This window comes from Merops nubicus, unplaced genomic scaffold (assembly GCF_000691845.1).
Source record: "Merops nubicus isolate BGI_N331 unplaced genomic scaffold, ASM69184v1 scaffold39715, whole genome shotgun sequence".
Lineage (NCBI taxonomy): Eukaryota > Metazoa > Chordata > Aves > Coraciiformes > Meropidae > Merops > Merops nubicus.
This window is the reverse complement of record NW_008612376.1, coordinates 42,031-67,815: the sequence shown is the minus strand read 5'-3', so window position 1 is coordinate 67,815 and position 25,785 is coordinate 42,031. Positions and strand designations below refer to the sequence as shown.

General features: G+C 37.5%; 1 protein-coding gene across 5 annotated transcripts in view; it reads left to right on the top strand.

Moving 5' to 3' along the window:
- The first annotated feature begins 3,240 nt into the window (after positions 1-3,240).
- PBRM1 (polybromo 1) overlaps positions 3,241-25,785 on the top strand; it is a 55,797-nt gene continuing 33,252 nt past the window's right edge. For 3 of the 5 annotated variants that reach the window (XM_008941518.1, XM_008941515.1, XM_008941519.1), the window contains exons 1-11: positions 3,250-3,390; positions 4,143-4,240; positions 4,442-4,589; positions 6,287-6,430; positions 7,070-7,186; positions 7,738-7,806; positions 8,579-8,677; positions 9,844-9,929; positions 12,523-12,621; positions 13,995-14,086; positions 18,330-18,546. In XM_008941518.1, coding sequence (XP_008939766.1) covers positions 3,250-3,390; positions 4,143-4,240; positions 4,442-4,589; positions 6,287-6,430; positions 7,070-7,186; positions 7,738-7,806; positions 8,579-8,677; positions 9,844-9,929; positions 12,523-12,621; positions 13,995-14,086; positions 18,330-18,546 — 1,310 coding nt within the window. Of the gene's footprint in view, positions 3,391-4,142; positions 4,241-4,441; positions 4,590-6,286; positions 6,431-7,069; positions 7,187-7,737; positions 7,807-8,578; positions 8,678-9,843; positions 9,930-12,522; positions 12,622-13,994; positions 14,087-18,329; positions 18,547-25,785 lie in introns of all 5 variants that reach the window. The other 2 variants (XM_008941516.1, XM_008941517.1) reach the window with 2 other exon arrangements.

Sequence of the window (25,785 nt, the reverse complement as noted above, 5' to 3'; positions counted from 1 at the left end):
GGCTGTGAGGGCTGTAGCGGGCCCCGTGCCCGAAAAGGGGCTTTTCTTTGTCTCCTCCTCCTCCTGAGGCGGGCAGGGTGCGGGCAGGGGCCCGCCTGCGGGACGCTCTAATAACAATTTCCATATGTTCTGCGTCTTTGTTTCTTGTCACGGTGTCGATCAAACGACCGGGTGCTGCTGTGCCGCTCACTTCTTCACCAACTTTGTCCTTTCGCAGCGTCCTGTCCTTGCTGTCCCCCCTTCCCCGGTGTTGTAGCTCGTTTCAGTGGCACTGGCATTCGGGGCAAGTTCTGGCTGTGTTTCCCTCCCTTGTTCTGTTTGCTAAATTTACCATGGTTTAGTGTTTCTGTTGAAACGTGGGAGATTCTGATAACGATAAAATGCTTTCCGTGGTATCTGTCAGCTTTTAGCTTTTTTCTACTTGGAGGCAGAAAATGAAATGTGTGCCAGAGCCTCTTGTTTTAGGCCTGTTACCTCAGATGGGTGTAAAAACTGTTCACGTAATGGGGTGAGTCGGGGTAGTACTTGTGGTGATGAGTCTCCTGCCTCTCTCCGGAGAGGCAGCCTTCCATCTGCTGTGCATATTTTAGTATACATGTATATTAGTGATGGCCAAAGCATTTTTGATAGAGATGTCTGTGATTATGTGATTATTTTTATGCACCGTTTGAGCAATTATTAAGAAGATGCTCGAGCTCCTGTTGCATAGGAGATGGTTTGTTTGTAGCAGTGGAGACTCTTGGTGTGGCTGCTGAGAGACTTGTGAGCTAGCAGTTTTATTGCAGAAGAAAATCTAGGAGACGTGTTCTTAAGTAAACCCGGATACTTTTTGGTGCACAGTAGGATGGTCTGTGTTTGCGAGCGTGCAGGTTCAGAGAGAAGTTTGCATTTTGCAGCCAGGTATTGGGTAGGAGTTTTACATAAGCATTTCACTGAGTGTTTATGACGCTGTTCACACCATAAGTCTTTTTGCACCTTTGTGTTTGGAGGCTGTGTACAGACTGGCCAGGTGTCTGATGGGACAGGGGTGTGGTGGGGTCTGGGTGTGACTGAGCCACAGCAGGAGCCAGGGGGCGTGGGCAGCCTGTGTGCAGTTTGCGGGCAGGTGCTGCTTGGGCCATCCCTGAATCGTTATTTCATGGTGGGATTGGACGGAGTGTGGTTTTGGGTTCCTGGGTGAACCAGAATTGCTGATTCTAGTAGTCCCTCCTGCCTTTCTTTCAGAACCAAGAACTTGTGTTTCCCAGCAGGCTCGGCAGGTGCGCGTGCCGGGTGTGAGCCCTTCGGTACCGGGGCACTCAGGTGGAAGCTGGAGGCAGTGCCAAGAGCAACAGGCAGGTTGTCTGTTCCTGATGTGGACTGCCTGATAGAAAAGCACAGACCTTCTGTCTCTCTGCGTGTTATGAAAACACTCAGAATACCAAACAGCAAAACAATCTCTCTGGGGTTTGACTGCAGCCCTTAGTTGCATGAGCTAAACAGAAGCAATCATTTTGCTCTGAGATGGTTCTGTACGTTTCACATGGAATGTCTGAAAAAAAATCAGACTTGGCGTCTGCTTAGAAATTGAAACAGGAGAACCTATATGGCTGGATACTTCATATTGCTTGCTTAGGAGGATGAAAGGCTGCTCAAGACTGTTGGAGGTGCATCATCAAAAGAGAGTCTGTTAAATTTTTTCTTGACCTTAATTTTTTTTTTTGTGCTGTTATAAGCACTATACTACTTGGTGTTCTCTAAGTTTTACTGCTTTCTCGTTTTTACTCTCAGGTCAGGTACTGCTTGTGTTTACTGCCTGCTCTGCTTGATGAATCATTCTCTAGCAAGTGGCTCTGAAATCCGCACTATGTATTCAGGAACGTTAGAGAAATGTGTTTTACTGTAAAAAATGACAGAAATGTCTAGCATTCTGTGTACAAAATTACTTTGTAGAGTTTCTGCTAGGCTAAAAAAAGTTCTTTCTGTTCCTTGATTTTTTTTTTTTTTCTCTGTCACTGTAATTATTCTGTTTATTCTTTGAATTATTCTTTAATTATCTATCTGTTCTCAGTATTCTTCTCTCTCTTTCCTTTTTCTTGTTTTCCAGTTCTGACTGTACTAACACCATTGCTGCATTGCTACTCTTAGAGTGTTATCTTCCCCCAGTATCTGTCCTTGGCCATCAGACACTATGAGGAGACTGGCTTTTCGAGGTGCTGGTTGTACTCTGGTAAATCTGGTAAATTATTGATTATAAGTGCACCATTCTCTCCATTTCTCTGACTTAGGCTTTTGCTTTTCTTTGTGATTGTGAATTATTACTGCCTTATTCATCTCATTTGTGTGCTGGAGATTAATTGTCTCTACCATAAATGCTCTAATGTGGTTCTGTTGTGCTGCCATACCTTGTAAATCAACTGAGTCGTTCCTAGAAGATATTCCTTAATTTGGTTGGAAAACAGGTATAGGCCAGGATAGATGGCTCTGTTCTGTCCTCAGGCTTTGAGACAGCTACAAATAAAGATATTTTTCTGATGCTGTCACTGGAAGTTGGGAAAGAGCCAACAACTTGTTCATAAATCACCATGGTTGTTGGATGGTAGTTGTTCATATGTCACTGTTTATGTTGATAAATGGAAAACTGTGGCCAGAGGAGGTGGCTTTTTTACTTCTTGGTGATTGAGCCGTTCATCCTATACATCAAGTGGGAGTGGTAGGTCACATGATGCTCCAGATCATTTTTGACTTGACTCTAAGGCAAGGTATTCCAGTAACCATTTGAATTTTTGTTTGTAATTTGTTTTCTTCATGGCTTTTCTTCTTGTTTTGTTGTTTGTTTGTTTCTTTTCGATGGAATGATGTGCTTTTACACCAGAACTGAGCACAGGTCTCTGTACAGGTTTTCCTTTAAAACAGAGGTTCTCGCTTGGTTACCATGCATGGAATGAGGTATCAAAATACAGATAGCTTAAGAACATATCCTAATGAGAGCTGCTAAATTCATCTTCATCACTGTGAGATCTAAGCTTTCTGACATTGCTGTCATCAGTGACTATAAAACTGTGGGACCATTTTGATTTCCCTTTACTTTTGGCAGTTTTTGAAGAGCTGGTGTTTACATATGTGGCTTACGTGAACTGTAATACATAACAAATGCATGTGACTCATCCTGAGCATTGGTAGCTTTACAGTTACCTCTCAGCAGAGAATTTAGATGCAATGCCATGAGTTTAAGAACATCTCTCTTCATTATAGAAGAAGTTGGATTCCATGGGTTCCAAGAGGCGAAGAGCCACCTCGCCTTCCAGCAGCATCAGCGGAGGAGACTTTGACGATGGCCACCATTCCACAAATATACCAGGCCCAAGCAGAAAGAGGAGGAGACTTTCCAATCTCCCGACTGTAGATCCCGTTAGTACCTTCTTATTATGCACAACCTTTTTTTCTTGGGGATACTGTACCTCTGTCTGGGATTGTAAAATAGATGACCATATGTAGCACAGAAACGCCAGCCCTGCATCCGTGGCTGCCTTGGCTAAGACTTGGTTAGGATCTTGTTCAGCTCTGGCTTATTCTTGTCTCCCCAGTTTCATTTTTGTCTTTCCCATTTTCCTTTTGCTGCTTTTCTTTTGTTTGCTAGTGATTTTAGCAGATGGAAGGACATTGGAGAAGGAGGTGAAATCATAACATGCAGAAGTTGAGAGCTGTGTCTGAATAGCAAATGCAGAGAGGGATTAAGTGGGGAATGGCACAGGCAGTGATTGCTGAAGTGCACAATATTTCTGTTATGCCTTTGAGTTAGCAATATAATTTTAATTAATTGCAGGGCAGAAGAACCCCTGTCGCTGTTTTAGATGTCTGTAACTCTCAGAGAATTGATTTACTGAATTAATTTACATTTTGGGTGTATTACTTATAATCAGCATTGAAAGAAAGCTTGCTATGTTCTAAAAAATAAATTAAAATTCTGCAGTACCTGGCATGCTTGTCAGGTATTTTACTGACGTATGAGATGCACCGATTTCTTCACACTTCTGTCTTCTGCTTTAGAGCAGGCCAGTGTCTGGCAGCTTATCTTTCCCATTGTAAGCAGACTTAGATTTATTACCTCCTTAAAATTTTCTCCTTTTTCATTTAATTACTTTATTGTTCTTGCATTTTAGATCGCTGTATGCCATGAACTTTACAACACCATCCGAGATTACAAAGATGAACAGGGCAGGCTCCTTTGTGAGCTTTTCATCAGAGCACCAAAGAGAAGGTAAGACCATGGTTCTGGTTGAGCAATGAAGATGTAATGAAGTGAAGCCTACTAGTAGATCACTGTCCAGATCTTTTGGCTTGAACAAAAATGTGTTGGAACTTTCTTTGTTTTATTTAGTCATAAATACTTAGAAGCTTCAGTGCTGTGGGTTTGGTATTACTGCTTGGAATATAATGCCTGTTTTTGTCATTGTGACAGAAATCAGCCAGATTATTATGAAGTGGTTTCTCAGCCAATTGATTTAATGAAAATCCAACAAAAGCTAAAGATGGAGGAATATGATGATGTGAATGTGCTCACTGCTGATTTTCAGCTTCTCTTTAACAACGCAAAGGCTTACTATAAGGTGAGGAAAATACATATAAAGTCTCAAATTAATTGTAAATGTGGTAGAGATGTTTTCAGATCCTTCCTTGATTTGGCTAAAAAACGTTTCAGTTTAGCCTTTATCATTGATAAGAGGACAGCACACGTTGCAGTTGTTTGCACGTATCTCTGCAAGGTTGACTTTATCTTTGTAACATGTCCTACTATCACAGTTTTTCTGTGGAAAAGTATAAAATAACGTGAGGAGGTTCCTCATGTAGTTTTCCAAAAGAGAGAGAAAGTAGAAATAGAGATGTAAGCTGAGAAGAAGAATATTCTATCAAAGCCTTCCCATTTTACAACATGCCCTGCGTAGCCTTTTGAAATAGAAAAATACTATTCTTTTTCCCCAAAGGAAGAGTTTATAAGTAACAGCAAGCATACAGTTAGGAGTGTTGAACCTCTCTCTTCTATTGACCACTTAATAATATGAAAAAAAGGCACATTGATTATCATGGTCAGTGTTGATAGATTGTGAGTGTACGTGATGATGTGTTTCCTCAAGGGCGCCACCCCCGTGTTCATTCCCCTGAAATGGGTATATGTGTTCGTTAGATGGTAATGGTTTTTATTGTAGTTCCTGTAAGGAAGTGGGAAAAAAATGGATTAATCTTGTTTAATGGGAGGCTATGTTAAATACATAAACCAATGAAATTTTATATAATGACTGAGATGATACAGCAAATCCAAACTGCTGATACTACCTTTCATATATTTTTGACTTTGGAGATGATCTGAGTGACTGCTTTCCCTGGTGTAACCAGGTCACATTCAGAAAAGCAGTGTTTATTTTGCTTATGTTTGTGTGTGTGTAGCTTTTTTGAAAACCAGTCAGATTTATGGATTAATAAATTTGTACATTTTGGTTACAGCAGAAAAAGTACAAAGATTTCCAAATTCATTGACTACTCCTGAAGCTTTGCAAGGCACTGTGGGCTTTTTCATGGTTTCTACATGCAGGAGAAAAATACATAAGAGATGAGAAGCAGTCTTTTTTTCTGGGCAGTGTTCTTCAGTAGTAATGTTAATAGGCACATGCTCGTCTGCCACTACCAACTCTCTACAAAACTTAACTTGGTGACTAATGCCTCTAGTATTTCCAAAAAATATACCTAGATGTGTACCCAGGTGGTAGCATATTGTCACGGTCTTTGGAATTTTACAGTTAATGCTGAGTATAAAACATTGTGGTGCTTTCAGAGGTATTGTCACATTTATTTACATTCTTCTTCTGTAGAAATTAATTTTTGAGTGCAACACAATGGCAGCAGTATTGGCTTAAATCACATCTCTGACATAATGATATTTAGTCTAACATTTTTTTTAGTCTGATATAATTTTAAATACCGGTAGTGTTATGCTTCAGCAAAACCTAGTGATTTCTGCAGATTCATCTTGTGCAAGCCTCAACCCAGGTAATTTTGTTGCTAAGTTTTCTGAAAGACTTAAATGCTTTTGAGTGTTATGGATTATATTTTCTACATACAAGTGGAAATAGAGGTTATATTTTCTAGTGCTCATTGCAATTCTTGACATCTCTGTTGAAGAAAGACTGAAGCAGGAATTTCCCAGGTTTTCTATTATTTAAAGCATTTAATACCTTTCTGCTAATAATTTATAAATTTCCATGAGATAACAATCTGAATTTTGAGTAGAATGTTTGATTTGTTTTTGCAGCCTGATTCTCCTGAATATAAAGCTGCCTGCAAATTATGGGAGTTGTATTTGCGCACAAAAAATGAATTTGTTCAGAAAGGTGATGCTGAGGAGGAAGAGGAAGATGAGGAAGGACATGACAGTCAAGGAGCAAATTCAGAATTAGTAAGTGTGGGCATGACAGCTGCAATTGGAGGAGGCCATGGCTGTGTATGTCAGCTGACTGAGAGGAAGACTGGCCTCCACGTGTGAAAATCATTAAGTCTTTTCATAGTTAAATTATACCCCAAAAGGTATTTCCTGTGCAAGTTTATTAGTGAATAATTTCACAGCAAGTTATAAGGTTTTCAGATATGGGTAAAATGTGATTCTGGTTTGGTTGGAACTAATATGTGTGCTTGTATGCCAACATTGAGGCTTGATGCAAGCAAACTTCTTGTCTGTTGACATAATTTTCCACTGTGTCCCCCATTCAGTTAGTGCAGCAGTTCCTGGAGTGTTTTATAAGCCAGATAAGATGATAGAAAGTCTGGGCTTATCTGGTTTTTGTGATATTTGGATGCATGTTTTCTTTAACGTTGACATCCAGGTCTAACAATATGTAAAGTATGTCTGGCAGCCTGCAGTGTAAATGTGAAATGAACTTTTCTCGTTGCATAAACAATGTTTATTTCAAAAGTTGCATCCATGTTTTATAGCTAATTTTACCTGTCTTTGAAAAATAAATTCATATTTTTGAGTGTAGCATGAAGCACGCCACTATGGCTGCTATTAAAAGTCCTGTGATTTTATTTCTTACATTAGTCATCTCCAGGTTACCTGAAGGAAATTCTTGAACAACTTCTTGAAGCTGTAGCTGTTGCCACGAACCCGTCAGGACGCCTCATAAGTGAACTGTTTCAGAAACTTCCTTCTAAAGTGGTGGGTGTTTTAGTAATATTAGTTGTGCTTTGAGTTGGAAACCTAGATGTTTATATAACTGATGTTATATGCTGTCATGGGCAGACTAAGGTTGTAATTCTTCGTTGCTGTCTCATCAGTGGCAAATTCCAGCTGTTTTTAGAACTCCCTTCCCTCTTCACTCCTACCCTCTCATTCTCAGCCCTTCATAGCAGCTGGGACTTGCCCTGTTCTGCCAATTTAGCTAACTGGTGTTTTTTTTGGTGCAGAGTTTTTCATCTTTTACAGTATGCCTGATTTCACGGTTCTGTTTCAGGGTGTGGCATAACAAGTTTGACCAGTGAAATAAATACTCTGAAGACTATCACCATGTATTTGACTTTGAGACAGAATTGTTCCTATATGTCAGTTTATTGATGAATTGTAATTGTGTGTATCTGCCTTATGATCTGGCTCACCCCAATTGAAGCCTAGTGCTGTGTTTATGAAGTTTACACTGCCCTGGGAGCTATTAGAACAATAGCTTTGTGACTGTTTATAGTAATATATATATTTTTTTTTTTGTTTTCCAGCAATATCCAGATTATTATGCAATAATAAAGGAGCCCATAGATCTTAAAACTATTGCCCAAAGGATACAGGTACAGTATGAGCCTATTAATGTGCCAGAATATAGACTTGTTTAACAGTAAGCTTTCCAAAATTGTTAGAAGCCAGAGTTTGTGGCGGTAGGAAAGGCAATGTGTTTTTCCCTTGTTTAAAAATCTGCATGCTCTGCTGATTTAATGCTCTGTCCTGGGTTAATGCTGCAGAAGTAGCTGTGCTGAAGATCAGGCATTGTGAACTGTAGTATGCTGGCATTGAGCCTGAGCACCTTGAGTTCCTTGATGTTTAGTGGTTTAAAGTTGTTATTTGGCAAGTACTGCTGATATAAAACATTAAAGTATTGAAGGTTGGTTGTGCATTATCATCACCTGCTTTTGTTCTACTAGTGTAAGTAGGTGTTTTTTACTGATGCTTTTTTCATCTTATTTCTCCACTAATTGGAAATACTGTTCTGTAATTCTAACATTTTGTATAATAGTGAGCATGTAGACTAACTGAACTAGAGAATAAAGGTAAAATAACTTTATTAGAACCCTTCAAAATTAAGATCATCTAATGTATTCAGTATTATTTTTCAATCTTTTACTTAGCATTCATAAGCTCTGTAAGGACTTAGCACTTACATTTGTTATTGCTTTTTTGATTACTTTTTCCAGATACTTAACTGTCCTCTTTATAAATATGTTCTCGTGTTTCTGTAAATGTTTCCTTTACTCTGTATGAATTTCCTTTGCTTTTCACTATTGACTTAGTTCTTATGCTATCTCAAGTTTGCCACTTCAGCCAGTTGTGGTTTCTATTTTATAGAATGGAACTTATAAAAGCATTCATGCAATGGCCAAGGATATAGATCTTCTGGCAAAGAATGCCAAAACCTACAATGAACCTGGATCACAAGTGTTCAAGGTTAGTTTCAGTTGTTCATAGTTTGAATTCAGTTCAGATTTTCTTTACTATTTTTTGTGCTGATTGATCCTTAAATGAATCTTTAGCATAAGGCCCTAAACACTGTTTACATTTATTTTTCCAATAGTTATTAATGACTTTCCTTTTTTTTTAAATATTGCTTTCAGTATAATTAGAGTGTATGTGACTTTTTTTTTTTTCTTGAGGTACATGATTTTTTCAATTAAATTTTATCTCTGTTAAACACAAATTACTTCTTTGGTGGAATGAGGGATCCCTGCACTTGTGATTGAAGTTGAAACTACAGGTTCAAGTGACAGCAGTAGTTCTCAGCTGTTACCTCTTCCTAGATGGCAGGAACTGTTTATGGTTTTCATCCAAAGATTCAAAACCAGAGTCATGCTGCCTTTGTATGGTTTTTCTAGAACCTCTTGGGTTTAGCTATATTTTTGAGACCAAATTGCACCTCCTATCTTTTTCATACTTAGTTCACCAGCATTTTGTGTACAAATGTTCACAGTGCTGCTGCCATGTGCTCTGAAAGTAAGGGAATTTCAGTGGTACATTACTCCTTCACATGCTCAGTTTTTAAGGGCCTTGTAGTGAGAGACCTTGTATGCATATGGCACTATTATGTAAGTGGTTATTTGACCTATCCAGTTGCACTTCTGTTTAGATTGTAGTTTAAGTTCCCAGTGACATTACCCACACTTGTAATCTCACTTAAAACTTGAAATCTCTATTTTGTGAACTGTTATTCCAAGTATCAAGTCCAGAGGTGCCGAGTGAGAGTGAGCTAGCATTGTAAAGCTTGGTAATGGTAGTAACTTGGTAACTTCTGATTACAAAGGCACAGAAACTCATTTGCCTGTTGTCACAAACTGGTAGCGGTTTCTGACACCTGTTCAAAATGGTATTTGTGTATATTTGCAAATTGTAGATTTTTTTTAAGGAGACAATAAAAATGAGCTCAAAGCTTCTCAGCTATTCTGTTTCATTTTTAGAGGCCACTGAGTGCATTTTAGGCAGACTTTCTCATACAGAATTGTTATATATAAAAATGTAAAAACCTCTTCGTTTTTGTTTTAGATTTAGATAGATGGATGTAGCTGACTGTAATGTTCTTCACTTCCAGCATTAAACAAAAATATTCTTTTAATTGACAGGATGCAAATGCGATTAAAAAAATATTTAATATGAAAAAGGCTGAAATTGAACACAGTGAGTTGGCCAAGTCAAGTCTCCGAATCAGGTACTGCAAAAAGAGTTCTTTTTCTATTCACATAGAAAAATCTCTATAGACATGCCCTTAATTTTGCTGGGGAGAATATAGTGGGAAATGATTGCTCGGAAACTTTGGGTTTTGTTGTTTTTGAAGTTATAAACCATAAAATAGTTTTCAGAAGGAAAGTTCTCATGGAAATACTTCTGTGGTGTACCTGATTATGAAAAATGGTGTTAGTGGATCTTTTATAATTTAAGCTATGACAAACTTCTACCACATGCGTTTGTAAGCTTATAAGAGAAAAGGAATAGTGAGGAACAAGGTGCCTTGTTGTACTTTACTTCATGAAAAATGCTGGATATTCTTGAACTGTGTTAGGAGCTGAAACATGAGAGCTCACAGTTAATCAGGTGGGGCAGAAACATAGAAAAAGGCAAAAGATAGGTCAAAAAAACCAAAAGGGAAATCAATGTTATATAAGCTCTTGTTTGAAAAATGGTTTCCTGCTATGAAAAGAGGCACATGACTCTGAAGATCTGTGTCCTGTGAAGGTCACTTATTAACCAGTGAAGCATAGATTTGGTCTTGAACTGGCAGACATGAAACCCTATTGATAGCTCTGCTTGTTGTGTGGAATGATTTTATTTAGGAAACAGCATTTTCTTCTTGTGAAAATCCATAATGTACAAAGAAGTTACCTAATAATTTTAGATGTTTCTTGTCTGAAATGCCATTAGATTTCTTCTTACACAAACTTCACTTAGAAGTAACACTCAAAAGGAAGTTTAGATATTATTTGCCAGTATGAACCGTGTCATTTATCTAAAAAAACATAAGCAATGTCTTGCACATCATCCAAGGAGTAGGCAAACTTTACAAGGTGGACTCTTCATGTGTTTGAGCTGTTTACTGGTACTTGATGCTGGAAAAGAACTGCTGTCATTTCCTGCAAAGGTTTGTATGTACAACTGAAAACACTAGCACTCCCTACTTTACTGAAAGACAGCTTAAATTTCCTTGTTTTCTGAAAAATATGTAGATTACATGAGCATTAAAACCTTTGCCTAGGATTTTTATGTGTGAAAGAAATAGAAGTAACCTGATTAATTTTTACCACTTAGTGCTCAGAGCCATTCAGCCTATATAGTGGAGTTTTGGTTGGTTTGTTCAGCGTTGGCATGCTTCTTATGTTTGGGTGATTCATTGTTGGAGCATATCAAAATACAGAAGCAGAAATACTGTTAGGGAGTAATTCCTGACATATTTTAATAATTTTCCTTTGTAGAAGTATCTGTAATGATAGGAAACGTTGATTCTACAGACACCAAACATACAGATGTGTTTGCATTACAGTAACTGGAACTACATAAAGAACATAGGGGTTTTTTATTTAAATTGTGATTTGATTTTATTTTTCTCACGATTGGCTGTTGATGAAGCTCAGGATGTCACTCGTGTGCTGTGTTTAATTTTGAGGATTAACTATTTTTCTTCACAATAAAGCTATTGGTATAAGAAGGGATGACAGATAAATCACACTGATATTTGTTAGTTGAATTCCTCTCTTGCACTGCCACCCCATCTCCTCTTCTCAGCTACCTTATTCTAGATGTTCTCTTATGTACTATGGTCTCAATAGACCTGCAAAACCTGAAGTAATCTGAATGTCAGAATAATTGACAGCTCCTTTCTTTGTTTCTCTAACTTGGCAAGAAAAAAAAAAAATCATAATGCCTGAAGCAGGCTATGGTAATATTGAACTGAATGCAGAAAAATCTGGAGTGAAAGTATCATAAAAACCAAACCTTTCACCTGCTGTGCTGCATTTCACTGATTACTTTTTTTTTTTAATCAAACCATTATTCTTTTTTTGTTTTTCTGCTGCATCTGCATCACAGAATGATTAGTTACTTCAACCACTTAGTTACTTCAAAGTGGTGTCTCCTTTGCCTGTTGCTGTTTTTGGTAAAAAAAATCCTGTAAATTTATTTAAAGTTCATTTATATAATTTTCTTCTGCCATTCCATCTGATTTTCTTTGTCATTGATGGATCAGGCTCAAATCTATTATAACACTACTAACCTAACTTCTACAGACATGTTGCCTTTTGGTCAAAAAGTCATGCTTTTCTTTTGCAGAGTTCATGTCCTTTGTCATAATAAATTGCTCTTTGTTGGTGCATTTAACTGTCCTCCCTTAAATAAAGTGGCAAAATAAAGTTGCATGACAATATGCAGTCAAGCAACTTGACAATGATTTTATTAAGTGTTGGTAAAACATGTTTGGGTCTGTGTGATTACTTCTATGTAGATGCTGAGGAAGATTTTGTAGGCTGCTTTCGCTGCTATTGTAGGCTGGGCTGTGTGTATAGCTATTAATCCTCAATCTAAATGTTACCTTCTACTGACTTTATAAACACAATCAACATTAATGCTGGGCACTAAATGTATCTTAGTATTACTTTAATTTTAGCTTTAAAACATTTTGTTTCTGCCTTGGAAACTTTTGGCTGATCTATCAAAGTAATTCTGTAAAGCTTTATCCTTGCTGCATCTTTTCTTGGGTCTAAGGTGGGCCTCTTTTTTTTCCCCTTTCCTTGGCTTGTCTCTTCTGCCTTAAGGAATCCATCAAATTTGACTACTTCCAAGCTGACAGGTCCTTCCTCACAGGGTAAAGGCAGTGTTGGTGATGAGAGAAATTCTTCTAACAAATACTATCGGTAAGTAAATTGTGGACTTCAAGGAAAAGCTGTGTCATCATCATATAGAAATACTAAAATTTTGACAGTGCTCTTCAGTATTGACTCAATTTTTTTTTTTTAACAATCAAATCTTATCAAATACTTTTTGATCGATTTCAGTTAAAGATCTATTGAGTATAATCTAAGAAGTTACTTTGCTATAATTACTTGTCCTTGTTTGATTTTATATTTAACATTTCAAAACATCTGTCATGAAATCCTCTGTATGCATTTATCTCCCTATAAATATTCTGAAGGACAATATGTTAAGCTTCATTACAAAATAAGACGTGAAAAAAAACTCATGGAAATGTGTTATTAACCTAGAAAAAATATATTTGGAGACAAAAAGGAAACAATAAATATGACTAACTAATTAAGAGATGGATGGTGGGAATCAGTGAAGCCTGTAGATAGAAAGTGTTTTGGGATACATTTATGGCCAACTTGTTGAATAGACCGGATTGCTGGAAGCTTTCTGCTTTGCTGTTTTGGTCATCAGTTGAGAATTTTGATATCTCACAGAGATCTTGTATTTACAGTCTGTGTTACTGTCTTGAAACAGTATTACTCCTGGCTAATTCCCTGCATGTGTCCTCTGAAACCATGGTGTCACTCAGCAGCTGCAAGGGTCTTTAAAGGACCGAGCATTAGTACGGAGTTGGTGTCATTTTACAAAACCCATCTGCCTTCTCCCTCAGGGCAAACCTGAGCCCATTGCTGGAGGTGCCTAAAGACCTGACCTAGTAAAAAAGCAGAGATTGTCAGTGTAGGTGTGAAATGCTGTGCCCCAGATCTGGGATGAAAGGGAGGAAAAGAGGAGTGCTGAAGATGTCTTTGTGAGACCGTAGCCAGTGTGGATGCTGATTTAGTCCACCTAGAAACCAGAGGAAGATGCTTTGCATACAGGCAGTCTGCTGAAAATGCCTAAGGTGGGGATGGGGGAATGGAAGATAGCATGTACAGCTTAGTGTGCCAAATTCCCTCATGCAGACAAATCCCTATAAACACAGGATCAAATAACAAATTTAATCATTGTGTTAATAACCTCCCTTCTCCCCCAGTAATTTAAACGCTCAAGTGTTCAAAATAGCACAGAAGATGACTAGCTTGAGCTCTAGCTTTCTGATTGTGCATGCAGTTTTTCAGTTTGATGGGCTGCCTCTTAATGATCCATAAGTCTGCCGCTGTTTTAAGTTTCTCTTTTTAAGAACTCCAGTCTTTCCTTGCATAGTCACCTCTGTGTCCCTGATAATGAGCTTCACTTGTTTACTTACACACTGGGTGATTGTTAATGGTTAACATAACTTTTTTTTTTAAAATCTTGCACCTTTTTTTTTACTTTTTTATAGTAACAAAAGATCAGCCCAAGGGGATCGTTTATCAGCAATAACCATGGCATTGCAGTATGGATCAGAAAGTGATGAGGATGCAGCTTTGGCTGGTAGGAACTGAAATATAGTTTCTCTATTTTCTTTAATTAAAATGTTTGGAATAAGCAAAACTGTAGAACTCTTTACACATGCAGATATCTTTGTTTCAAAAATATTTTTCTTTGTTTCCAAACTCAGCATGTAATTCTGTTAAATCCAGTCCCTGTTTCCTCCAAGTGTGGTTTTCTAAATGGTAAGATAAGATAGGCCAGACTTGCTTGCCTGTTTTGAATTTAGAGTGTGTGTTTGCAAATATACTTATCTAAGCTTTAGGGAACTGTTTAGGAAACTACATCTTCTAATGTGAAATGCAAGAAGAGACACTGGAGGGGACATTGCGTGCTTCTAGCAGTAAAAGAGGTTTGCAGTGCTGCAGTTGTTTGAGAGAAATCTTGCTCACGCTGCCTGGTTCTCTCTTGTGCTGTTTGGTCTGCTAAGTACCTGTCAGGTTTTCTGATAGTCTTGATAGTTACATTCTCAATAACATCCTGGCATTAATCTTAGAGCAGATTTCCAAAATGCTTTTGTACATATGTTTTTTTGTTTTTCATTTACATTATTTCTGCACTGATGTGAAATGATGCATCTCTTCTTGAGGCCATTTATTTCACGCCTGGCAATTGAATTGGACTTCCTACTCTTTTCCAGTGCATGGATATGCTGTAGAATTTTTTGGATCATTTTATGTCTTGCTGCAAGCAAAAGCCTTTCTATTCCTGGTTAGCCCAGACTTCAGTTATTGCTTCAGAGCAGCTGCTTTCTGGGAGGTGTGAGGATTATTTATTAGCTTGGTTCAGTATGGTTGGTAGATGCTATTTTTGAAGATTGTAGTTCTGTAAAAACACAGAGCTTTATACATCTTCATTTGATTTAAATTCTTGAAGTGATTTGACCACTTTCAGGTGCCACCTTTACTGTGGCCATTATTGTAATTTTCATGAGGCCTTTCTGATGCATCTGACGTTTCTGCCTTGCTGCTGTTGAAGATCTCCTGTCTTTATTGTACTCACCTAAGAGGCAATGGCAATTTTTTGGAAGACCTCTGTCAACCTTAAGATTTTCTAGCCCTCCAGCAAACTACTTCGACAGCTTTATGCTTTCAGTCTCTGGATGAAAATAAGCTTTATTTAAACCAAGTGGTCGTCTTGTTAGTTATGCTGGTACCTCACCTTTTGTTCCTTCCTCAAATACTCATTAAAATAAATGAGAACTAGGCTGCATGACTGAACATTAAGATACCTTTCTCCTTGATACAGAGAACTGAACAGTTATGAGCTTCCTGGATTGTAGTAGTTGCCTAAGCAATGAACAATATCTGTTTCCAGCTTGGAGTTTATCCTCACAGTTTCAGAAGGTATCATGGTGTGATGGAGCTTGTAGATTTCCAACTCAAGCGGACATGAGCAGCTTCTGCAGCTCCCTTGCTTCCTTGTTACAAATCTCAAGGCAGGCATAGGTCGTCATTATGCATTACTTAAAAATAGGTATTTAATTTTGTAAATAAATCAATTTTATTTGTTATTATTTAATTTAGAAATGTTTTAAGACTGGATGCTTCTTTTGGTTTTACTAGCATCCGTCTTCAGTTACGCTTTGCGCACTCATTGTCTAGGTGCTTTGGGACCACAATGGAGACAGTGTTTAAAGCAAATCACTTACTGACTGAAGACTAATTTTCTTTTGTATACTTTTGGATACTCTTCTTTTTCTCCTTTTTTTTTCTGCCTTACCATTGACTCATTGAGTAGGAGTACGTGTATATGATATATGCTTTTGTATCTGATAATAAAGCTTCATTCCAGTTGTCCATTCAATGGCTTCCTCCTGTTGCAGTGAAGTCAGTTTAACACCACTCCATTACGAAACTGTCCCTTCATTAGGAAACAGTCACCGTGGTATGGAATGAACAGCAGGAAATAAATTTTGGTTGGGACTGTTAAATGACATCTGTTTTGTGGTCATGGTTACTGTGTTTTTTTTTCTTTTTCCTGTGTCTGCTGACTGTAGTTGTGGTAACAGCTGCATGTAAAGGGGAGTAACTGACTGTTACTCTGAATAGCCAGGACGTGTTTGGTCGGGATATGGGACCTGATGTTGCTGCATATTAAAGAATCTACAGTCTTGTATTAGATTGTTCCATAGCAAAATGTGTATTTTTCTGTCTTCTGATCTGAATAATACGTTCTTCTTCAGTTCTTAAGATAGCAGGTTGCATATTAGGAGAACACTGTCATTTTCTGAGTATGTAAGAATATATAATATTTGAAACATACACATCATAATGAAAGCATTTATGTATTACAGTGTTACATAAGCACTTTCATTTTAGTGCCTATTTAATTTACATTGATTTTTATTTTAGGGAATGCCTTGTGCTCTACATTTTATACAGAGGAAGTACATTCTTTATTTAGGGTATTGAACAGCTTTGTTGCTGGCTGCCACGTGAAGAGAGTAGCGATATACTTGACTAGTTTTTTAGTTTTTTCTCTTTCATAAAAACAAGTTCTGCTTTTTCTTTTTTGTTTCTTACTTTTTGGTGGAGCAGCCAGAACTGAACTGTTTGAGTAAACAAAACCAAAGAAAGTATTTTGCTGCATAGTCTGTTTTGGAAACTTTACCTAGTAGCGTTCTCTTAGCTGTTATCCAAGTGAACATGGAGATAAATGCTATGTTAGCTACAGGAAAACGTAGTACTACCTCCAATCTTTTGTTTATCCCTGAGTTACTCTGTCCAGCTCCTGCTTTGCTGGCTACTGCATAGTAGATGCTAGGCTGTTAAGTGATGCTGATTTGCATACTGATAGATAATTAGGATAGTTTTGAGTGTCTTTCCTGAACTGATAATGAACATCTTCGCTATGTGCTTGCACATCTCCTGAGGCCTGCTGGGTTTTAGCTTCCGTCTAACTTGTCTGGTAGGTCCCACATGTCATATGCTCACATAGATCTACAGTGTCAGACTGCAGGTGAAAAATGACAGTACTATGTTGTTATGCTGTCAGAGTATCCCCTGGCTTTGTCATCATTTCAACCTGTCTTCACTGAACTTGGATAGAAAGCTTGAAACATTGCCAGCCTCCACTGAGCAATAATGAAAATGCCAGCTGGAAACTTGGCATGAGTGTTAGAGAACTGTCTTTTGTGTAACTGAATTACCCAGTGTGTCGTCTGCCAAGCTTTCCTTCAAACTTTAACACATAAGAGAAGGAAAAGGGTGAGTGATTTAACTGTAGTATATGCAGAGTCACATAGATTTTGTATTATACCTGTCTGCAAGGTGCAAATTACACTGTTACTGAGCTTTGTGGAAGGATTGCCCATTTATTGCTTCCCATCCTTTATTTCCAATACCAGCATTTTCTCATTCCTGTTGTGTTTCTGTTGCTTGTGCAATGTTTCTCCTAATTTTATCTGCAGTAAATAGTTCTTCATAGCATTTCTTTCATTCATCCTAATCCTGAAGCATAATATATGCTTCACATATAGGTAACTAGAAAAGTTTTCTATAAAACTTGTGAATACTATTTAATGAAATGCTTATGCCAATTATAAGATAATTCTAACATATTTATTTCTCTACCATTTTACTGTATATATTAGAGGTGTACTTTCAGGCTTCAGTGTCAGCTTTCTCTGCTAGACTTCACAATTTTTTCTTTTAATTGAACTGTGATTGATGTGGTCTAAAGGACTATATAAGCTTTAAACTCACCTTTTTTTTTTGTATATATATATGAAAAAGGTTCCTTTTTGGCCATTTTGCCTAAGTGGCTCAGACACCTTTCAAAATTCCAGACATAGCTTGTGAGTTTGTATACTTGTAGTGATCTCTTGTCACATAGTAGAATGGCAGTAGTTCAATATGTGAGTATTTTTGGCAGAAGTACTAGTATTAGTGGTTTGATGGGTGAGTAGGGATTTAGCTGTTGTATAGAGTATGTGGTTGAATAGTCCTGTTATGTATTCTCATATAGGAATGCTTTCCAGCACTTGCAGGTGGCAAGAGTGTATTGCCAGTGACAGAACTTGAGTCATCTGGTAAGAGAGATTGCAATATCTAGATAAAGTGCTGGTTTTGTCAGCTTGAGGCTCATAATATAAATTTGTGATGTCCTTTTCTGAGTTATGAATCTGACTTCCAGAGACCACCTTTTTTTCTGGTTTGGATCTCTATCCATTTGAAAAGTCAACCAAAAAATCCACTCTGAGTAGTCCTGCTGAGTTTCCCATTTTTCCTTTCTGTCTGTGCAGCTGCTGCTCGTTATGAAGAGGGAGAATCTGAAGCTGAGAGCATTACTTCATTCATGGACACTTCTAATCCTCTTTATCAGCTCTATGACACAGTTAGAAGTTGCCGAAACAATCAGGGCCAGCTCATATCTGAACCTTTTTTCCACTTGCCCTCCAAGAAAAAGTATCCTGATTATTATCAGCAAATTAAAGCACCTATTTCATTGCAGCAGATCAGGTAAGAAAAAAGAATGCAAGAATGCAAACTGCATCTGGTGGGAAACTATTCAAGGGTTTCTTTTATTTCCAGAATCCTATCTTGTGGTCAAGTTGTTGATACCTAATTGAGTTTACAACATCTGTCCTCTACATTTGGTTGCTTCTTGTTTCAACTCGATCTGCACCTGTCTTTCAATCATCTTTTGTAGTTGGCTGTCTTTGGGTTTGTTTTCCATGGGCTATTATTTGTAATGTGCCCGAAAGGTTGCTATATCCATAATCCTGAAGGTTAGGTGGGCCTCAGAGATGAAAGCTTCTGCAGAACCCCTGTTATTCTCTTTCCTTGATCCCAATGGCTTGATTACCTCTTACTGTTATGATTTTGAAATCAATAGTCTTCATCAATGTGAACTGTAGAAAGATAGTTGCAATTGCATTCCTTTTGTCTGGGTCACAGTGTAACTGGAGAATAATTATTTTCATTGATTATGTAGCTAGTCTGGACTGAAGCAAGCAGTACACCATTTATAAATCTGTGAGCTGTGGAAGGTTCATCAACTGCCAGAGCACAGCTGTCAGATTAAAAAGTGAGTGACGAGAAGTGAGCAGTATCTTCCTTCCATGGTCTAAGATAAGTTAATATGATGGATATGTGTCCTGGGTGCATTAATAGACCATAATAGCACTGACCAGCCGTGAGTGGCCCTATGCAGTGGCCACTGGGGCTCCAGTCCCTGCCTGAGCTACACTGCAGGAGTGCTGGTCCTCCAGCTCCAGTGAGTGAGGACTGAAGCCCAACACTGTTCATGTGTTTGTAATCCCCTCGAATACACCGGCCTATAAATTTTAGTTAACACCATAATATGGTCTACTAGACATGATAGAATCGTTGAATAAGCACTGTCTTAGTTATTTCAGAAAGTAACAAAGCTTTTTTTCCCTTTTTTTTTTTTTTTAACTTGGCAGAAGGTGTTTTGCCTGTGCTAGCGAACAAGTATGGAGCTGCCACACTGGTTATCTATCGATCAGTTGCTTTAAAGCATTTTTTCTTATGTCTTAGTACAGCTGTTGGCTTGGCAAAAAAACGAAGGTGGTGTGTCTTGAATGAAGCAAGCACAAAATGTACTTAATTGAAAAAAAAAAAGGTGGAATTGAGAAAAATCATTGACAGTTATAAGGAAGCTTTTTGTTTGAGAGTACCAACGAATATCACCTCAAGTTACACATAAACAGATTTAACTGCGAGAGACCTTCCATTAAAAACATCCTTGATATCAGTTATGGGACAAATAATTTAATGTAGAGAGGCATCTGTATTCCTGCTTTTCTTACAGTGTAGGCAGGTTACATCTGACTGTGTGAGCAATACAGAAATTGCACACAAATGTATGAACTGTAGAGAAAAAATTACTAACTTGTTGCCTGAGAGCTTAGAAAATAGTTATGATCTTTTTTAGAAATAGTGTTTGTAGCTCACAAGTTGAAATCCGTTATTTATAATAGTCCAACTTCTTTTAGCAAATGCTGAAATTCAGCTGTTCTTTAAATAATTCCCACATAATCTTCACTTCTTACTATACCTAAAAAGCCTTGGAGTTGTGCATATGTATGCTTAATTGATGTGCTTTATGGAGAGCTGAAGCTAGCACAGTTTTGCTGATATTACAGCTATGTCTTTCGAAACTGCCACTCATTGGGGGTGGAGCTTCCTTGTGGGTTTTGGCATTTGTTGCGTTTTGTTTTGTTTTCTGGTGATGAAGTTTTTTGTGTTCTGTGGGTTTTAGAGTTTTTTTAGATGTGCTTGTAAAGAGACTTATGTTCTGTTCACAGATGGGGACAGAAGTTAGTTGTCCTAGTGAACTGAATTGGCTTCCCTGCCTCTCATCTGTTTTACTTTGGCGTCTGGCTACCTGAGCTATCCTGCCAGAGTGAGCTGTCAAATACATGGCTGTTGGGAAGTTTACAGCCAGTCGTATTTTTCAGGAGTTTGTGTGTCGAAGGCAGGAAAAGCCTTACAAAATAATGTGATTTCTAGAGGGAGAGTAGGGGTATTTTTTTGTTTTAATTGGATGTACATGATACTTCTCCCAGCCTTTCAGTCCCTTCATTAGCATTATGCACCTCAGTGTTTTGAGCTAAGTGCTGTTCCTGAGCTGTTCCTGGATGTGGGAGGTAATCCTGCTGGCTTCAGTTTTCTGCTGGTTTCCTTCTGACCTGCTCTTTACAGTCACAGAATAGCTGAACTCAGAAAGGAGACCATCCAGTCCAGCCTCTGGCTATAGCAGGGTCACCCAGAGCCTGTTGCCCAGGAGTATATCCAGTCAGGTTTTGAGTATCTCCACGGGAAGAGACTCCACAACCTTCTTGGGCAACCAGTGTCAGTGTTGGACCACTCTCCCAGTAAAAAACAAAAGTTGTGGTTTTTTTCTTCAGATATAATTTTGTGTGACTCATCTAGTGTAAAACATGGTTTTGTGTGATGTTTATTATTTGAGGATTTGAAATGCATTTTTCTTATGAATGTGCATCCTTCTGGACAATGGTCTGCGGCCCAGGGATCTAAACATTACATTTCACTGCACTGGGATGTGCAGAGGTTCTCCTGAAACTGACATTTGTGGTGGCTTTTGTTGCCTTTCGAATAATTACTGAGTTGAACTTACAGTAAATATGATTGTCTGGTCAAGTATATTTTACCTTATAGTTTAACCACTTCTAGCAATATAACAAATAAATGAGTGGAACTTATCTTGAAGTAATGGAGAATGCTGTCTGGGTTAAAGTCTGAATGGAACTTGTTTTCTCTTTTTTTGGGGGAAAAAACCTGGGAAAATAGAAAATATCTCTGTAATATTTAGAATACCTGGTAAATTTTCACTTCATGTAAGATTTAGTAGTTCTTTAATTTCTTTTTTTTCTGTTTAGTATAATCTAATATTTGTTGAATATTATACATTTTAAAAAAATCTGTCTGCATAAGCAATTTTTGTACCTTAGCAAGTACTTTGAGTGTGTAAGGCCTTTATAAAATCACAGGTTCAAGTGAACAAGGTTCTTGACATACTTAGTAAGACAACTGTCAGTCTTCAAGAGGACATTTTTCAAATGCCTTTCTTGATCACATGCAGTTTTGTTACTGTTTTTTCCTAAAGGGGAAGGACTAGCACTTCACAATTTCTGAACAAAAGGAAGTAAGTTACATGATAACTGGTTTTAACCATGTGTTTGAATTTTTTTTCTTCTAGCAATGTTTTAGGTGTATGTCTGATAAGGTGGATCTTTCAATTATATGGAGGGAGTATCTCATGTTCAGTTCTTTCAGACACTCCACCTGCAAGGGCTGATGAGTTTCCAGTAGACCTTCTAGGGAGTTGAGTGCCAGCTTACTCTGGTTTTTTAGTTACTATTCTGATTTAGACCAGATTAAATGTCATGTCAGTCTTGGTTTGGGCTTAGAAGCTTTACAAAACTCTAGTCTACCTTTTAAACCATTTTTTTTCTCATTTTGCAAAGGTCGTTATCTTCCAAGTTTTATTCATGATTTTAGGTAGAATTGTATCTCTGTCAATCATTTCACAGAAATTCTCTTGGTTTCAAGTATATCAGCTGAGTTTTTATTAAGTTGGCAGTAGCTTTCTCTAGAGCCATGGATTTAGTTAGTTTTGGCCTAACTTTGCAAAATAAACTGGTGTTTATAAAATTGTTTCCTTCCAAGATTGGTGGGATGATTTTTTTTTGAGTTTATTGTGAAGTTGCATTTCATACTCTTAAATCCAGAGATGGCACTATACTTGAGTACTACTGAGTTTGAGTATAATTAAGTCTGTTCAAAGTACTTCTGTAAATAATCTTAAGTAATCATCCTATTGTTTGCTGACCTCAAGTGTATTGAAGAGGATGGTAAGGTAGGAGGTTATTTGCAGACTAGAACAGGCTGACTTCTGTGCATTTTTTATTCTTCATATGTGTGGTTGGAAGCTGTCTGTCTTTCTAAACCTTTTGGGCTAGGCCTTGAGTTTTATTGTCAGGCCTTTCATGAATACAACAGGGAATGTGGGTTGTTTGTTTAAAATCACCTTGATTATTTCATTGTGGATAAACAAATGCTGATAGAAGCAATATTTTATTTCACAGAATTATAGAATGCTTTGGGTTGGAAGGAACCTTTAAAGGCCATCTAGTCCAAACCCTCTGCAGTGAGCAAGAACATCTTCAACTAGAACAGGCTGTGCAAAACCCTGTGCAACATGACCTCTCTCCAACATGTTCATGTCTTATGCTTTCTGTCCCTAGTAAGATAAATTAAATGATAACTCATCCTTTCTCTTAAAAGACAGTGTTTTCTCATTCTCTTGTCTTCTGGCTTTAGGTTAAGATTTAAAGGATTAAGATAGAATTAAGCTGCTTTTCTTCACTTGTGAACTACTGTTGGGGTGCTCAGCTTCTCCATCAGTTTAAAGATTTTGTTTCTACAGGGTCACAAGAGAGCACAGAACTCGTGCTCACAGAATGGTATGTTTAAGACTGAGGGTAACTTCGTGTGTGTTTTCTGCTTTTTTGGTGCTTCAGGGTTAGACTTCGTTGTAAAATGCATAGGTCACTGCCTAAATACACACAGATGAAGCCAGTGTGGGATAACAAGGCTATAAGGAGTAAGTGATAAATTTTTAGACTAAATATGTGATAGTAGTGTTCTGGAGTCTACATGAGCTACCTCTCTCTGCCTCTGGGAGGAAAGGCAAAGCAAATCCCAGATTTGTTAGTGTCAAGTGGCTTAGGATATGCTGGTATGAAGTATTGTGAAATTGTACAGGACCAATTTAGAATTTTTGTTTGTTTGTTTTTTGGAAAAAGAAAGCTGTTGCAAGCAAGCTGGATATATTCCCTAGGAAACACTGATGCCTTGCTCATTCTACCTGCAGCTTGCTTTGAATTTGTTCTGCTTCAAAGGACACGTGAAATTCTTCCTTTTCTCAGTTTGATAAAACTGGCACCTAAACATACAGAACTTGATCGATAAGATAGGTTACTCATCAGTAAATCTGATTTTATAGTATCATGCTGCAAGTGTTACGTTGATTCTGAATTTACAGGTGATAAGGGTGTAGAGTTGTCTGTTGGCTGTAGTATCTCAGGGTGGTCATTGATGTTGAGTTTTTCAATCAGTGTAATCCTAGACCTTCAAGAATTCTTCCAGGGCAGCTTTAAGTTTGGTGCAGAAGAACTCCAAATAAAGAGGAGTAGTGCCAAATGATAGTAGGGTGAAACAATTTGAATTGAAGAAGTGGTACTTCAATTAATATTTAGTCCTCTAGGTTGCTCTTTAGAAAACAGACCTCTTAAATCAGCAATCAAAATGTGAACTTGCAAGTTTGTAATTCTAATTTTCTAAGTTAAATGGAAGACTAGAAACTTTTTTCCTGCTGTCCAGTCTCTCAAAGCTTGTTTCAGTTTTCTAAAGGGAGGTGAACATGCCAGAGTTGCCTAAGAATGTTTATAAAATGCATGCTACTAATGTTTAAGCAAAACTTGAACCAGGATTTGAAAGGCAGGGGTATTACATGCAGAGTTGGCTTACTTGCAAGACAATGAACTGCAGAGGAGATCTTGAGAGGACTTTATCCCAGCTTACTTGTTAGGATTTCTGAAGCATGATTCCTTGTCCTCCAGCAGTTGTCTTTATCAGTAAAAAGCACTGAGGAATTTTAGACATTTGTCTTGAGTATTTAATACTCAAATCTGAGAACAGTTGTGATAGTCTTCACTTTATTAGATCCTTAGAGGCTAATTCTGTAGGTTTGTCACTATGAGTTGTCACTTGGAAAAAAATTATGCTGTTGCTCTTAACATCCAAGGGGACAGAGAAGTCTGTTGGTCAGCATTTCTCTCCAGTGTTGCTGCTTAATTGATTTCTACATAGGACTTTCTCCAGGTTGCTTGTTCTTTTTATGTTTTTAATTTTTAAAATAGTTTAGCTGGTTAGAAACCTTTCTCTAAGATGCAGAATTGCCTTTAGACAGTTTTGTTTTCCATTAATCCTTTGACAGTTTGATAAATACCTGTATTACTATCAGTAAACTGCTTGTTTACACAGTTAATTACCCTATGTGCTTGGACAAATTAGAGTGTTCTTAAATAATTCTGTTTTGGAAAAATTAAAACTTACTTTTGATGTTTTTTTGATAAATATGAGCGTATTAGTTGGGTTTTTTATGAAAGTTAAAATTTTAAGTCTTCCTGTTCTATGTTTTCTTGAGTATTCTTTTAATGATGTGTTGGGGTTTTGTAATGCCAGCAAGTGTTTATGTCCTGAAGTCCTGTAATTGCTTGTCAAAATTTTTGTCGGGCTGCAAGAATTAATTACATACATTTTAATCTGTAAGCTTTGCACCAGTATTCAGAATAGCTGGAGAAGATGTAAGGTGGCCTGCAGTGTTTATTGCTAGACAGTGGTAAAGGCATGAAATAAAGTCAGTGTTTACAGCTCTAGTATTTATAAGACCGTGTATCATATGCTTATGGTTTAGGACAAAATAATGCTGAATTTAATGGGCTTTTTATTTTATTTTTTACTTTTTAAATATCAGTCACATGTTCCTTAACATATGCAAGTAATTGTTGCTGGTCTTTTACAATGTGGAAATGGAGGCTGACTTTGACTTTTCTTCATGGCAATGTACTTGGTACTTGAACTCCTTTGCTTTTGGGGGTGTGTGTGTTTCACTGCTTTTTAAAAAAAAAAATAATTAATTTTCATTAGATTAGTAAAAGATACAAATATATTGGCCACTCCTTTTTTTGGAATTGCAGATTATCTGTTGCTTCAGTTGTAAACATTAAAAATAATCTAAAAAATAATGCATAAAGGTTTGTAAGATACCAATGTCTTAAAGTCTTAAAAAAGATAAACAAACCTAAAATCATTCATTTTAGATGAGAATGACAACAAGTAAATTGTAAAACATCTTACATCTGGGATTTTTGTCCAAAAAGATGTTGGGGGTTTAAAAAAGTTAGCCAGAACTTTCAGCACTTGTGCAAGTAAATATGAGAAAACACATTGTTCTTGTCAAGTGTACTGATTCATCTGTTTAGCATATGAAAAATTACTTTTTGTTGTTTTAGTCCTCTTCCAACTGTTTTCACATGAAGTGCACTTCGTAGGTAGCACCAATCAGCAGCTAAGTGGGTTTAAGAGAAGGCAAAAATTGGAGGGGGCTAACATGGGAGATGTTGGTCACTTCTGGTTCTCACTGAA